Source organism: Typopeltis vanoorti, chromosome 2 (assembly GCF_054136105.1).
Source record: "Typopeltis vanoorti isolate ZY-2024b chromosome 2, IOZ_Tvanoo_1.0, whole genome shotgun sequence".
NCBI classification, from domain to species: Eukaryota; Metazoa; Arthropoda; class Arachnida; order Uropygi; family Thelyphonidae; genus Typopeltis; species Typopeltis vanoorti.
Window position 1 is genome coordinate 51,235,594 of NC_143550.1, and position 14,842 is coordinate 51,250,435.

The following is a 14,842-nucleotide window of genomic DNA, read 5'->3' on the forward strand; positions in this document are numbered from 1 at the left end:
ACTTCATCTGCCTATCTACCAACATCCCTAAGTCCCTAGCCTCATCAATCTCTTGGAGTACTGTTCCATCACTGTAGTACACAGCTGGTAATCTTTTAATCCCAAAATGCATGACTTTACACTTTTCCACATTGAACTGACATCCATTATCTTTTTGCCCATTCTACCAGCTTATTTAAATCATCCTGCAAACTTTCAACATCAGCTTGATTTTTTATTGCGCCACCCAACTTTGCATCATCAGCAAATAACTGAATATCTCCCTGTAAGCCATTTCCTATATCATTTATATACAAATTAAACAACAATGGCCCAAGTACAGAGCCCCGAGGCACACCACTGGTCACCTGCCTCATCCTGGACTCGGCTCCTCCATACACTACCTTATGGTATCTCTCCCTGAGCCATTCTCCTATCCATATCACCAATTTAGTATCCATTCCCATCTGCTCCAATTTGCACAACAGTGTTCCATGGGATATCCTGTCAAAAGCCTTAGCAAAATCCAGAAGTACCACGGTGTAGCCAGTTCCTTTGTCCAACTCAGATGTCATTCTATTATGAAAAGTTAATAGATTGCTAAGGCAGGATCTACCTTTAACAAAACCATGTTGGCCTCTATAGAGTATCATATCCTGATCCACCCATTCTTGAATTTTGTCTTTAATCAACTTTTCCAATACTTACTCCTGAGATGGTGATTGGTCTGTAATTAACTAGCGCAGTTTTAGAGCCACCGTTACGCAAAGGAACAACTTTGCCTAACTTCCACTCCCTAGGGACCATACCAGATTTCAAGCTTAAATTAAATATCCAAGTAAGAGGGGTTGACAATTCATTTGCACATTCACGCAACACCCGAGCTGATATTCCATCTAAGCCTACAGCAGTGTTTGCATTTAAATTTTGCAATATATTAAACGCCTCTGATTTCTTAGCTTCAATTCTCATATTAGTTATTGCTACAGGTACAGAGATATCCTCACTTGGGTGATAGACTTTTGAAAGTGATCACTCAGTAACTCGACTATTACATCTGATTTTGTCACCTCAATACCATCAGCACCCACTAAAGTTATCCTTCCAAAGTCATTCTTCCTTTTACTTGCCACATAGTGGAAGAACTCTTTGGGATTACCCTTGATCTCTTTGGCTAAGGTCTTCTCATAATCTGATTTAGCTTTTCTCACTGTGCTGGTAACCTTCCTAGCTTGAGCCTTGTACTGCTCATGGGTGTACTGATTGCCTTTCTCCTTGTAAATTCTCCATAACATTTTCTTTTTTTGCAGATCAAGCTTGATACTACTGCTCATCCATCTAACGCCTGCTTTGTTTGACTTCCTGACCATGGGGGCACAATCTGATATTGCTTTCCTCAGATACCTGCTGATTTTATCCCATGCACTACTAACATCTTTCCCCTGCAATATGTTCCCATGGGATGGCTGCAAGCTCACCCCGAAGCTTGTTATAATTGCCTAACCTGTAGTTCCGTATATACCCCTTCTTAACAGAAAAATCCACAGATGCTCTTAAAGCATCAAGAGTAACAACATAGGTTTAGTAGTCGCTTGAGGACCGTAGAGGCTCCTCAATAAGTAATGAAGAAGGTTATTACTTAAGAGATGACTGAGGGTAATGATTTGGTAGTCTGCCAATAGACTTTTATATTCTTAGTGTATTTTGAAGTATAAAAAACTTGAATCATTGATTTCTGTGTAATAAACTGCCCATCTTAGTTTGTCAGTATGTTCTTCAATAGCCAATTAATTCTTTGAGCTATTCTGCAACTTTTTTTTTAATTTTTTTTTTTTTTTTTTATCACAATAGGTCCTCTGAACTTCAACTCTCTGTCCACCATCACCCTGAAATCCCTAGCTTTGTCAATTTCTTGTCATTACCATCAGTATAAATCAAACTGCACAATATTTATATCACCTTTATCAACTATTGCCCTCCCCAGTTTTGCACTGTCAGCAAGCGGCTGAATATCTCCCCCTAAATCATCCCCTATATCATTACGGTATTGCATAGTGCAGTTATAATAGGTGCCAAAATAAGGTCCATGCTATGCAAACCTGCACTATTTAAAACATTATTATAATGTTTTATAATGTAATGCATTCCAAACAGATAATTATAGTCTTGGTGAAAAATAATAATAATGGTAATAATTATGCACCATTTGTTTACCGTAAATTCACCAGAAAACTAATTAATGCACACAGAAAAATTATAGACATCCATAAGAAAATCAGAAGCATCATCTATTTTTCCAATAAAAGTCAAACGTTTATTTAATGAGATTTCTTTTGTAGGTGCTTCAGTAACAGTTTCATCAAATTTACCTTTCTCTTTTTCATATAAATGTTGTTGACCTCTCCATGAGAGATTCGTCATCTAGGTCATTGAGTGTGAATCAATGCATTCATGCCCATTCGGAATCCAAAGTTTCGAATTCGCGATCTTTCCCAACCTGCACTACATCTTCAGGAACAGTTTTAATTTGTGATTCAAAACTAGGGAAATCATTTCAACAATGTAGCAAAACACATTACCACACAACTTTAATATTACTAGCAGTTACTTCAAGCTATGATTCACCAATTTTTTCAACATCATTTTTGATATTAAAACGTTTCCAAAAATCTGTCCAAGTTATGATTTCCACTGTTGCTTTTATGGCTTGAGAAAAAGCTTGTCTCTAATAATAGACCTTAATGTAACAATGACATGCTCATCCATTGGCTACAATAATGATATTGTGCCGAGTGGCAGAAAAAGGATTTAACATTTCATGCAAGTCAGAAATAGCAGTAAGATGACCTGTACATGACCTGGTCTGTTAATTAACAACAAAATTTTAAAATCCATATTATTGTTTGCAATAACACTTGATTGCAGGAAAAAAATAGGTTGTAGCTCATTCTTTAAACATTTCTTGTGTCACCCATGCTTTTTTATTTGATCATTATGTTATAGGAAGAGCACTTTTAGCATAGCCCTTCAAAGCCTGTGGTTTCCAGCTCAGCAAACAAGTGAGGGCTTTAATTTAATATCATCACTACATTCATTTCCACCTAATGAATGTGTCAAATGGTATTTTGAAATTTTAAATCCTGGTTAAGACTTTTCTCCTAAATAAGTGCATGAAGGCATGCATCTTCTTCCCAAACAAACCTGTTTTGTTAACATTAAACATTTTTTCATCCTCGTAGCCTCCTTTTTCAATTACTTCTGTTAACTCGATGGGAAATGTTACAGCACTAGCACTTTCAGCTACAGTTTGAATATTATGGAGCTCCATATGTTTTTTCAAGTTATTATCCATTGCAGAACTTCAGTGCTTAATGCTCCATTTTGTCATATAAGATGCTTTGACTATTCTGCATTTTCTAATTTGATCTTTCTTCTTAATTAGAATTTGTATTCAATTGGTATCCCCCCCCCCAATAGAACGGAAAAAAGCAATTGTGATTCCTATCTTTAAAAAAGGTATTAGAGAGGAACCTAAAAACTATAGAGGTATCAGTATATTCAATTCCTGTTACAAAATATATAGCAGAATCTTAAATAGCAAACTAATGAAATATTCTGAAAACTTTATTTTAGAAGTACAGAATGGATTTAGAAAAGGACGATCATGTATAGACCCAGCCTTTTGCCTAAAATTAATAATAGAGAAAAAAAGAGAATACAATTTAGAAACACATATTGCATTTATTGACTTTGAAAAAGCAAGTTAAAAGAAATATTTTTTACTAACTAATTTAAGGAAATTACAACGTCAACTAAGATATACATTAAAATAAATTTTAATATACTTCAATATTTTGGCAACGTCACATTGCCATTTTCAAGAAACTGAAGAACAAGACACTACCCCCTCCCCCTCACAACAAGCATTACTCTAAATCCATCACCATACCATATATCCGAGACACCTTGGAAAAAATTACAAAAATCCTAAAAATACATGACTTAACTTCTTGTTACAGACCATATAAAAAATTGGCATTCCTTATCTGCTCTACTAAAGACCAACCTCCTAGACCTACCTGGTGTATACCAGGTCCCTTGCTGTCCTACTTTGGCTAAACAGGCAGGACAGCAAATATCAGAATTTCAGAACCCAAGGACTACATCCGGTGTCACCAACACAGCCGCTCAGGTCTTGCTGACCATGCACTAGATACCTGCCATAAAATATGGTGGAAGAAAGCCACGATAAATACACCATAGTAAATACAAATATGACAGGCTTTTCATGGAATCAGCTTCAGCCCTAAGAAACAACTCAAAACCTCAACAAATTTGGCTGCATGAGACTGCCTCAAATATGGGAAACCTACATCAGAAGACCTTCAGCCCAATCGCCCAAGAATACCAACATTGCCCTCTAGGGGGCACCATCAGGACTTTAGGAGAAATAATAGCTTCCTGCTTCTTCCTCATTTACTGTTTGTTGTGCCTGCGTGCACGTGTCTTGTTCTTAAGTTTCATGAAAATGACAATGTGATGTTGCCGAAATACTGAAGTATATTAAAATTTATTTTAATCTATATCCTAGTTGACGTTGTAATTTCCTTAAATTAGTTAGTAAAAAATGCATAACCAACGTCTAAGCCTTTCCACAAGAATAAAAGAAACATTATTTAACACATTAAAAGAAAGACAAATACCAAATAATATCCTAAAAGCTATCACAAGTATATATGAAAATAATCAAATACAAATAACATTAAATCATGAACTATCATATACGAGAGAGATAAACCAAGGGATCCGACAGGGATATCCCCTCTCAGCAACTGTTTTTAATATTTACTTAAATGAAATAATAATAAAATGGAATAAAAATTTACATCAAGGTATTAAACTTTCTCCTACAGTGAACTTAAACACTCTCCTTTTTGCCGACGACCAAATAATAATTACAAATTTTGAAGATAACTTACAGAAAGCTATTTTAGATCTTAATGAGATATCCAAAGATTATGGTATGATAATATCAACAGAAAAATCAAAAACTAAAGGACAAGATCCAGCAAGATCTAAAATAGTAATAAATAACAAGATCTTAGAACAGGTGAATTCATTTAACTACCTAGGATGTATGATCACATATGACAATGAAAAAGATATAAATGTAAAAATTGCAAAATATTTAAAAATAACAGGTGTAATTTAACTCTATATTTAAACCAAACCAGACTAAAGTATACAATACATTAGCCCTACAAGTCTTAATGTATGGAAGCGAAATCTGGACAATAAAAAAAGACAAACAAAGATTAATAACAGCAGAAATGAAGTTTATGAGAAAAACTGCAAAGTATTTCCTATTTCATCACAAAAGAAACAAAGAAATTATGAAAGAATTAAACCAAGAACCAGTAATAGAGAAAATTAAAAAATATAAACATAAATGGATGGAACACGTTCAAAGAATGAAAACAGAAAGATTACCAAAACAAGCCTTAAAGTACAAGTCGTTAGGAAAAAGAAAACCAGGACGTCTTCTTAAACGATTCAACGATGACTTCTAAGGCCAGAACAGGCCATGCTAGGCCTAAATCCTTGATATGCATGATAATGATGACTGATGATCTGTTCATTCCTTCATGATGGCTATTTTTTGTGTACAAAAGGATGTTTGTATGAAAGGGAAAAAAAAATTGTAGAGCAATGACTTTGCTGTACCAAAGCAGAAATAATACTAAAGTGTGCTGTATTATTTTAGTACTAAAAGAATTCTCAAATACAGCTGTTACTGCAGCATGCTAAATCACTATGTTACTGTTTTAGTAGAACTGGATGTCATTAATTCAGTACAATACAGTACCACACTATTGTTAAAAAAATATTATTTTTAAAAATTATAAACAGTGCTATAGCAAAACCTGTATTAATCGAGTTATTGCTATAATGTATAAATTAAAGAGTAGTGGCCTTAGTACACTTCCTTTATCCCAACTCTGCTGTCACTTTATTATAAAATGTAAATAAATTACTAAGGCAGAATCAACACAAAGCCATGCTACTCACTGTAGAGTATGATATTCATCGACATTGATATTACTGTAGAGTATGTAATGCTCTTACCATAATCTCTACAGTGTATGCAATACATAATACAATGTAGAGTGTGATATTACTCCACCCATTCCTGAATTTTACCTTTAACCAACTTTTCCAATACTTGAACCACTATCCTGAGATAATAACCGGTCTGCAATTTGCAACTTCTGTCTTTGTGTCAACTATGTAATGGAATTATCTTACCTGCTTTCCATTTCCTTGGAGCCTTGCCAGAGCAGAGACAAATTAAACAACTTTACCAGAGGTGCTATCAGTTCTCTTGCACATTCTCATAGCAAAAATGTAAACATGCCATCTCCAGTGGCATGTTTACATTAAATATCAATTTGAATCTTTAAATATCAATGTGAATACAGCTGTGGCATGTGAATACATGCCACAGCTGTATTCACATTGATATTTTTCAACATGCTGAGCACTTCCAGTTCATCTACCTCAATTTTCACATCAGTCGGCTGCATCAATAACTAGAAAGTCTCTACATGGATGATATATCTTTGCAAAGTAATCACTTAGTAGCTCAACTATTTCTTCTGCTTCTGTCACTTTCCTACCAGTGGTACTGAGTAAAGTTAACCTTCATTATCATTCTTTCTTTTAGATTTACTTTGGCTTTTTAGCTAATTTTCTCTCATAATCTGTATCCTTTCTTACCATATTAGTCACCCTTGCCTCTGCTTTGTATTGTTCATGAACATGCTGCTCACTTTTTTCTTTATATTCTCTCCATGATGTTTTTTATGTATCATTATAATCACCAGTTTTACAGTTCCACATAAACCCTTTCTCAACTGAGAATTCCACATGAGTCCCCCCCCCCCCCAGAACAAGACTGCAGCATGGTTGCCCCCAATCAAAGGTAAAGTTGCTACTGTGGTTATAGATACACTCTCAAATCCCTGGTCACTTCCATCATATAGCTTCAGGTAATTATACCTAAGTAAGAGTATAAATTCCATTTCCATCCTGCCATGTTCCCTTTTCTCTTTCCAATCTTCATAAATGAAGTCCTCACAATAATTGCTCGGCCTGCACTTATTGTGCTAATCTATCAATGCATGGCATCCACATCTTTCTCTGGACTCGCTAGTTTACAGCAGCAACCAACGATATATTTTGTCCTATTAGCTTGTATCTCACACCAAGGAAACTTGGAGCAATGAACAATCAACATCTCAATGTTTACTTGCCTACAACTGAAAATGCCAGCAAGCTCCACAACCACATGGCTTGTCAGTTCGATACACTATCAAGGCAGAAAATGAAAAGCCATTATACTGAACTTTCATTCAGAAATAGATGGAATGCTAAAAAATGTCATCTACAAGCTTGCCAAACAATGTAAATTTGACCTCAGGAAAATTGTCAGGTGTCACTGCTTCAGGACTACATATACATAGGAAGATGGAATGAACCTTTTGTGATTAGTCAAAGTGACTTGTGATACACTGATGAGATGTGCATTCATAACTGTTGTGCCTTCATGTCAAAAGGCACCTCTGAGATGTCATGTCTATGAATCCAACCAGAATTTACCTATGCATGGTAGGAACAAAGTAGAAGACTATAACAATGACCTGGAAGAAAAATGACAAAGTGCAGATGAAGCATGAACAATTAACTATAAAAAAGAAAATGAATGTGAAGATTCAATTCTGCTAACAGCCAACATGGAAACTTGAACTCCATTACTGAATAGGGAGCATGATCCATTGTGATCAAGAGCAAACTTCACACTTAACCAGCAAAATTCACTTTGAAAATGTATGTGGTCTCAGTTTCATCCTGAATTATGTTCATTTCCATCTCCAGTCTGCAAATTTCATTTATTTCTCCTGACAGAAACTCAAATTTCTACTCCTCTAAGCACTGCTCATCTCAACTTTCCCATGTACACACTCTTTCCTCAAATGTAGCTTTTAGGGTTTGTTCATGTTTGCTCCAATATACTATGTCAGAGTGCCCAAACAGGAATCTCCTAACTTTGACCTCCTCTGGCTGAAAATCTTTGTACACCATTCTGTTAAATTCATTTGCTGTCTCTACCGCTCTCCTAATGCTGCCAACCATTCTGAACTTTTTGCTTTCTTTTCCTTAAAAGTCAATATTCTTCAATTCAAGTTTCCTAATGGTGAGGTCATCTTCCTTGCCAGCTAATGTTCACAACAGTAGCTAGCTTTCCTGCCAACTACATAGATTAAGTAAGTAGAGAGCTGGGACCTCTGCTATCACCAACAACCTTATGCAAATAGTACACACCCTCCCACCCCAGGACTAGATATTTTGCTTGGAGAGTGGCGTTGCAACTGTAGCAGCACAAAGTTCTAATACACACCCTTTCAAACCAAAATGAATAACTTTTCACCTGCAATAGTGAACTGCCAATGACATCCTTTCTTCACAGTGCCAGTCAATTCAAATCCTCCATCTTTACATAAATTTCATTTACTATTACTCTTTCTAGCCTATCACCACCAGTATACAAGATACACCAGATATTCTCCTTCAAATAATTCTAAATATGACTAATGTCAAAATCACAAAACAGTGGTCCAAGCAAGATTTCTCTGGCACACCACACAGACTCTGCTCCCTATATACTACTGTAATGTGCGACTATCAGCTGCCTTTATATTATTATTATTGGCATGTCTCCATGGGAATCAAACTCATTGTGTGGGTAAAAACTGACACAACTGCTCATCAAACTGTGCCTTCTATGCATTCAGTGTTTCTGCACTTACCACTCTCTCTAACAGAATGCATTCCACTTGTCACTACTCTCCAAGCAAGCAAAAAAAAAAAAAAATGTGATCTACAATTCTATGCTCAAACTCACCTTAAAAAACTTTCAGGAATAGTTTTATTTTCTACTCCTAACTATTTCTAAATTAAGAAAAATTTAATGTATATTAATCTGGCAAAAACTAGATTAATATACAATGGTCAAAAATATTTGTAGTTTATATACAAGGGTGGTATGAAAAGTTCTTGGCCTAACAATGAAAACACAAATTTATAATTTCAAAATTATTTTTAATTTTCAACATAATCTCCCTTAAGACCAATACATTTATTCCATCGATGCTCCAGCGCCATTATCCCGTCCCTGTAGTGGTTCTCAGTAAGATCTGCAAAATACCCCTCTACAGCTGCAATCATCTCTTGATTCGAAGAAAAACGCTGACCAGCGAGGAAGAGTTTTAGTTTTGGGAAGAGACAGAAGTCAGAGGGAGCCAAATCTGGGGAAAAGGATGGATGTTCCAACACTTCATTGTGCAGATCCCTTAATTTTCCCATTTCCAAAACACCTCTGTGGGCAGCTGCATTGTCTCGATGAAAGATGATTTTTTTCTTCTGCAAACTGGATCTTTTCTCACGAATTTTTTCGGCTAGTCTGGTTAAAAGATCGGAATAATATTCCCTGGTTATTGTTTTGCCCTTTTCAAGATAATAAACAAAATGCCTTTAGCATCCCAAAACACCAATGCCATGCCCTTTCCTGCTGATGGAACTGACTTTGTCTTCTTTATCGCTGAACAACCAGCTTCTGTCCACCAGCAGTTTTGACTGCTATTTGGATTCTGGTGTGTAATGGTGAATCAAAATCTCATCCATAGTAATAAATCGATGCGCACAATTAGTTTTATTCTTGTTAAAACGTTCCAAGCACTGTTCAGAGATTTTCATGTGAGTACGTTTTTGATCTGCTGTGAGCAAGTGCGGCACCCATCTTACACTAAGCTTGGACATGTTTAAACAATTTTTCATGCAAAATATATTCTGCATATTCTTTTGAAATGCCTATAGTCTCAGCAATTTCATGCACTTTGACTCACAGGTCATCCAATTACCATAGCATGTACTTGATCCATGATTTCTGGTGTTGTTACACTTTTTGGACAACCTTCACATGGATCATCTTCAAAGCTGGTATGACCATGTTTAAACTCGGCGGCCCATTTCTTGATTGTCGAAAACGAAGAAGAATGAATGATGCTAGGGAAGCCTGTTGTCATGATAATAACAACAGCAACTTCATTCCAATATGAGTACATTACTGAATGGTTATGAAGCTACAGATGTTAACCTTAAAAAAAATTAAACTTAAAATAGCCATACTCCAGTAATCATGGTAAAATTTAGAATCAGACATGTTTATATGTATTTCTTTTTTTTTTTTTTGTTATTCAAAACCATGTTCTTGAAGTTATTACCTCTGTTTCTGAATGATTGTTACAGAGTTATAGGTGTTTGAATTAAAAAAATAAAAAATAAAATTCAAACAGCAAAAGTACCTTCAGTGTTCAAGTGTTGGGTATTTATATAAGACTGTTTTAATGTACTCTCTGTTCTGAGTTCCCAGGGTTATGTATGATTTCTGACCATGAACAATCAAGATGTGGATGGCATTTGAAAAAAAAAAAAAAAAAATTAATGTAAATAACTATACAGTATTAGACATATTTTATTTTACATATAATTTAGAAACTATATACATATGTAGTGTGTGTGTGCATGTTGTGGATATATCTACAAGTTTCAATTATTTCAATATATACCTTCCGAAATGTACTAAGACAGACTAGTAAAAAGTCTGTCTTAGTCTATAAGAATGGTATTACATTTACTGTGTCTAAAACAAAAAATATTATGATCTAAATACATCAAATGAATTCAATATTATAATGTGTTAAAATTCTGACCTTACAGCTTCTATTTGATCTTCTGCTTCTATACTTCCAAGCTGATTATATACTTCATGAAGCAGCTTATCTCCTTGGAAACCACTACCTCTTCCATCAATTATGGCATAAACATAATTCTTCCTGCTAGCCAAATAGTTACCAAAGTGAATCTCAAATTTTTCAGATACTAATTGGGTTCCTGGACCACCATAACTAAAACATAAGTTATAAATATCTTTTTAAAGTGATATTTATAAATAATCTCTCAAACAAAGTGATTCGTTCAGCTGTCAATTTAAAATATGCATAAATTTAGAAGAAATAACAAAAATATACAAATATAACTTATAAAAATCCCAGAACACAAATAATAAATTTTGAATCACAGCAAGTAACATTAATTATGAGACCGAGGCCAACAAGACAAAAATATAGTCAATTATCTAATTGGTGTATGTGTGTACTGGCAGATAACTGAATGAGTGCTAGGCTGGTAATTATTACAGGAAACTTCAACTATGGATGATGCAGATAGGAAAGCCCCTATGGCAGGAAGCAAATAGAATTTATGCAGCTACTATGATCAGAGTGATGGAACTTCTGATAGCATCACAAGATTTTTCCATACCCAATACAGTCCACTTTCCCCTTATTCGGGAAAGATAATCTGGTCTTCAGCTAGGAGATTTCCAAACATCCTCTACATAGCATAATATCCTGAATATGAAGAAAAATAGTCTTTGAGCTGGTCACAGTAGTAATCTGTTAAGGCAGGACAGGGGGACTTCCCATAGCATTGTTTTCGATATGCTCTGGACATAGTCAAATGCTTGATTTTTATCATGCATTCAAGCTATTTCTAATAGCAAACTTTATGAGCAGATCAAAGACACTGTCATGAAGAATCCTCCCTTTCCCGTGTCAGCAAAATCACTACTTCAAATATCTAAAATAGTCAGTTTTCCTCCATACGACCTCAACCTTCATTCTGTGTACACTCTGTAGATGATATCTTTGCCATTTTGCCACATTCTGAAGCTGCTCTACTTCATTCCTAATCAAAATCAACAGCATACATTGTATCCACTTCACCACAGAGGGAAAAAAAAATGAAAATTTGGCTTTCCTGACATTCTCTTTTCCATCTGGAATACTAACAACTTCAATATATCATAATTGGATCTTCACGGGCCATATTATTATTTACAAGTCTATGAACTAAATTCAAAGATTGTTAAAGTATAATTTTTTATCTTCTTTTTTCTCTATCAATAAAATCTCCTCTATGTTATCTTCCACCAAGGATGAGAACAGGATGGAAACACCTGAGAAGGAAGTCTCCCTTACTGTACCACTATTCCCCTCTAGATGTGGCTTGTATTTTTTACTGCTGGTTAGAATTATTATCTTGCTGTGTGCCCACTTGTGAATTATGATAGGTTTCACATCTTTCCCAGATGGTATGACTCTCCCATTCAGAGAGAGTCATACCAGATGATAATGTGCTGCCATGTGACCTGTAAGGAACTAGCATGAGGAATATAAGAGAAACTTAACTATTTCAAATTGCCAGCAAATTCATTGAATTTCAACCAAACCAAACAACCATCTGTAAGATGGTCTGGAATGTGCTGCGAGACATAACCTGCACACTCCTCCATTCATTGACTGTGGAATGTCTTTCCACAGTCCATGAATCTGGGCTATAAGACTAAATCATTAATTAAAGATAACATATATTTTCATTAAGATTTAGTGGTAAATAATATCTGTCTATTTCTCTGACATTTCATTTAAACTGTGGAAATCTAAAATGCTAATGGAACTTTTCATGCCATCATAATTGGAGTGACTATTGAACTTCAGTGATGTCCAAAGTAACCAAATTCTCAGATCATCCTCTCCTTCCCCTCAAAACTAGGCTTTGAACTATCAGATGGAAGAAAACTATTTAAATGAACTAACATGGAAATTGATGTTCAGCATCCAAACCTCTGTGACACAAGGCATCACTAGGTGGTAAATTGGATTCATCATTACATAATAAGTGGCAATGAAACCATTTGCTTAATGGAGGCCTGAAGTAGTCTAAACCGAAGTTTGGACTTCTGGGTAAAGTCCCAGTTCACTTTTACTCCCCTCCTTTTTTTTTTTTTTTTTTTCAGAATGCTATGAGTGACATTTTAGGAGGAATTGCTTCAGACATCACTGAGAAACATAACATTTTTTCTTTTCTGGGTAAAGATTTAAAATGGTTATTCTTAAGACTAGCTGATACATATTCCACTGAACCAGATGGTCATGCTTCAGAAGGTTTATTATTATTATTATTATTTGACACCTCCAGGGAATCAAGGACTCTTCGAGGGAGGGCACCTGCTCTACAACTCTGTCTCCACTGCTCAATCCACCAACTGACTGCAACTACACCAATGCCATCTACTGCCGACCACTACCAGTATTTTCACAGACACTAACAAACATCCATGCAAATGGCAGGATTCGAGCCTGTAGCCTTTTGGCTGGAGAGCGGATGCGCTAACCACTCAGCCAGCCAGGCTGGCAGGATCAGATAGTGAATAATCTTGCTGTTGCTATTCTGCTAGGTATGTCTGTTGAGAGTCTGGCATAGTGGAATGTGAGAGACACTGTACAGGCCACAATTTTTTGAGGACAAAAGATCACCTCACGATTTGATGTGGGAAATTCTCTATATGTATGGCTTGGCCAGAATCAATTACTGCATATTCTATCTCCCTTCAAGTTTCAGCTTACGCTTAACAACAACCATTAAAACAAGCAGATCATATGTAGACAAAGAAATATCTAAAATCCTTTGTATCCATTTCACAAATGTGTTCTTAGTTCCACTCTTTCAGTAATTGATTATCTCCAATCTGCCAAACCAAACAAGTTTTTATAAAAAAACTCAAATTTTCAGTTTCTTCAGTCTAGACTCATCACACATTTTACAATACATTTACCAATATTCTGACTTTTATTCTTGATGCGTCAGTCATTAGAATAATAAGGAAATCAAAGAATTCTAGGGAGTTCTTTCGATATGCAGCCAGCAAAAAAAAATGATTATGGAAGGATTATGGTTGATTGAAGAAAATTGTATAAGGATAGCTGTTGCAGAAGATTATAGTGGATACTTAATGATTCATAAAGGGAGGAGAAACTGACTGTAAGTAAGCAAAAGGTGTATGGGGAGTTCAGCAATGTGGATGTTAATAAGACTGTGGGACTAGATAATATATCACCGTATATTCTGAAGGAATGTGTCAGGGAGTTGATATCTGCCTTGACATATTTTTTAATATGAGTCTTGCACCTGGTCAAGTTCCTAAGGAGGGCAAGATTGTGCTGCTTCATAAGGGAGGTGACAGAACTCAAGCATCAAATTATATGCCTATCTATGTGTCAGGTGTTGTGGTTAAGTTGTTGAAGCTTGCGAAAAGGTATTATTTTTGATGAACAGCATGGATTTGCTAAAGGGAGGTCATGTTTTAGTAATCTGCATACTTATTAAATAAGTAAGGCTTCCTTCGACAAAGGAGAGGGATACACAGTAATAGTATTATTATTATTATTATTGTTCCGGGCAATTCCAAGGAGTCGACCGACTCATTGAGGGAGGCCCTAACATCATGTCAAGAACAACTATTCGACATTGACACAGTATCTATCATACTGTGCCTTGAACTCATTCATGGTTGTAGCACCCACAACAGACTCTGGAAGCTTATTCCACTCATTCACCACTCTCCAAGTAAAAACCTAGCTCTAACACCTTTGTCAACCACGTTCTTGCCCAGCTTCCATGCATGGCCCCTAGTCCTCCCACCATCAGTCATATTTTCAAAAATATCTTCTGGATCAATCTTATAGAAACCCTTCAGTAATTTGAATGTCTCAATCATATCACCCCTCTTTCGCCTATCGTCCAATCTCTGCAACCCACAAATCTTCAACCTATTCTCATAAGGTTCATTCCACACACCTGTTATCATCTTGGTCACTCGTCTCTGGATCCTCTCCACTTCCTC

The 14,842-nt window shown here is 35.7% G+C and overlaps 1 protein-coding gene across 3 annotated transcripts in view; it reads right to left on the reverse strand.

The window, feature by feature from the left end:
• The window catches only part of LOC150109008 (inactive dipeptidyl peptidase 10-like), a 958,620-nt gene that overhangs the window by 46,435 nt on the left and 897,343 nt on the right, over positions 1–14,842 (reverse strand). For 2 of the 3 annotated variants that reach the window (XM_090405008.1, XM_090404998.1), the window contains exon 17: positions 10,809–11,003. In XM_090405008.1, coding sequence (XP_090261134.1) covers positions 10,809–11,003 — 195 coding nt within the window. The remainder of the gene's footprint in view (positions 1–10,808; positions 11,004–14,842) is intronic. The other variant, XM_090405015.1, reaches the window with a different exon arrangement.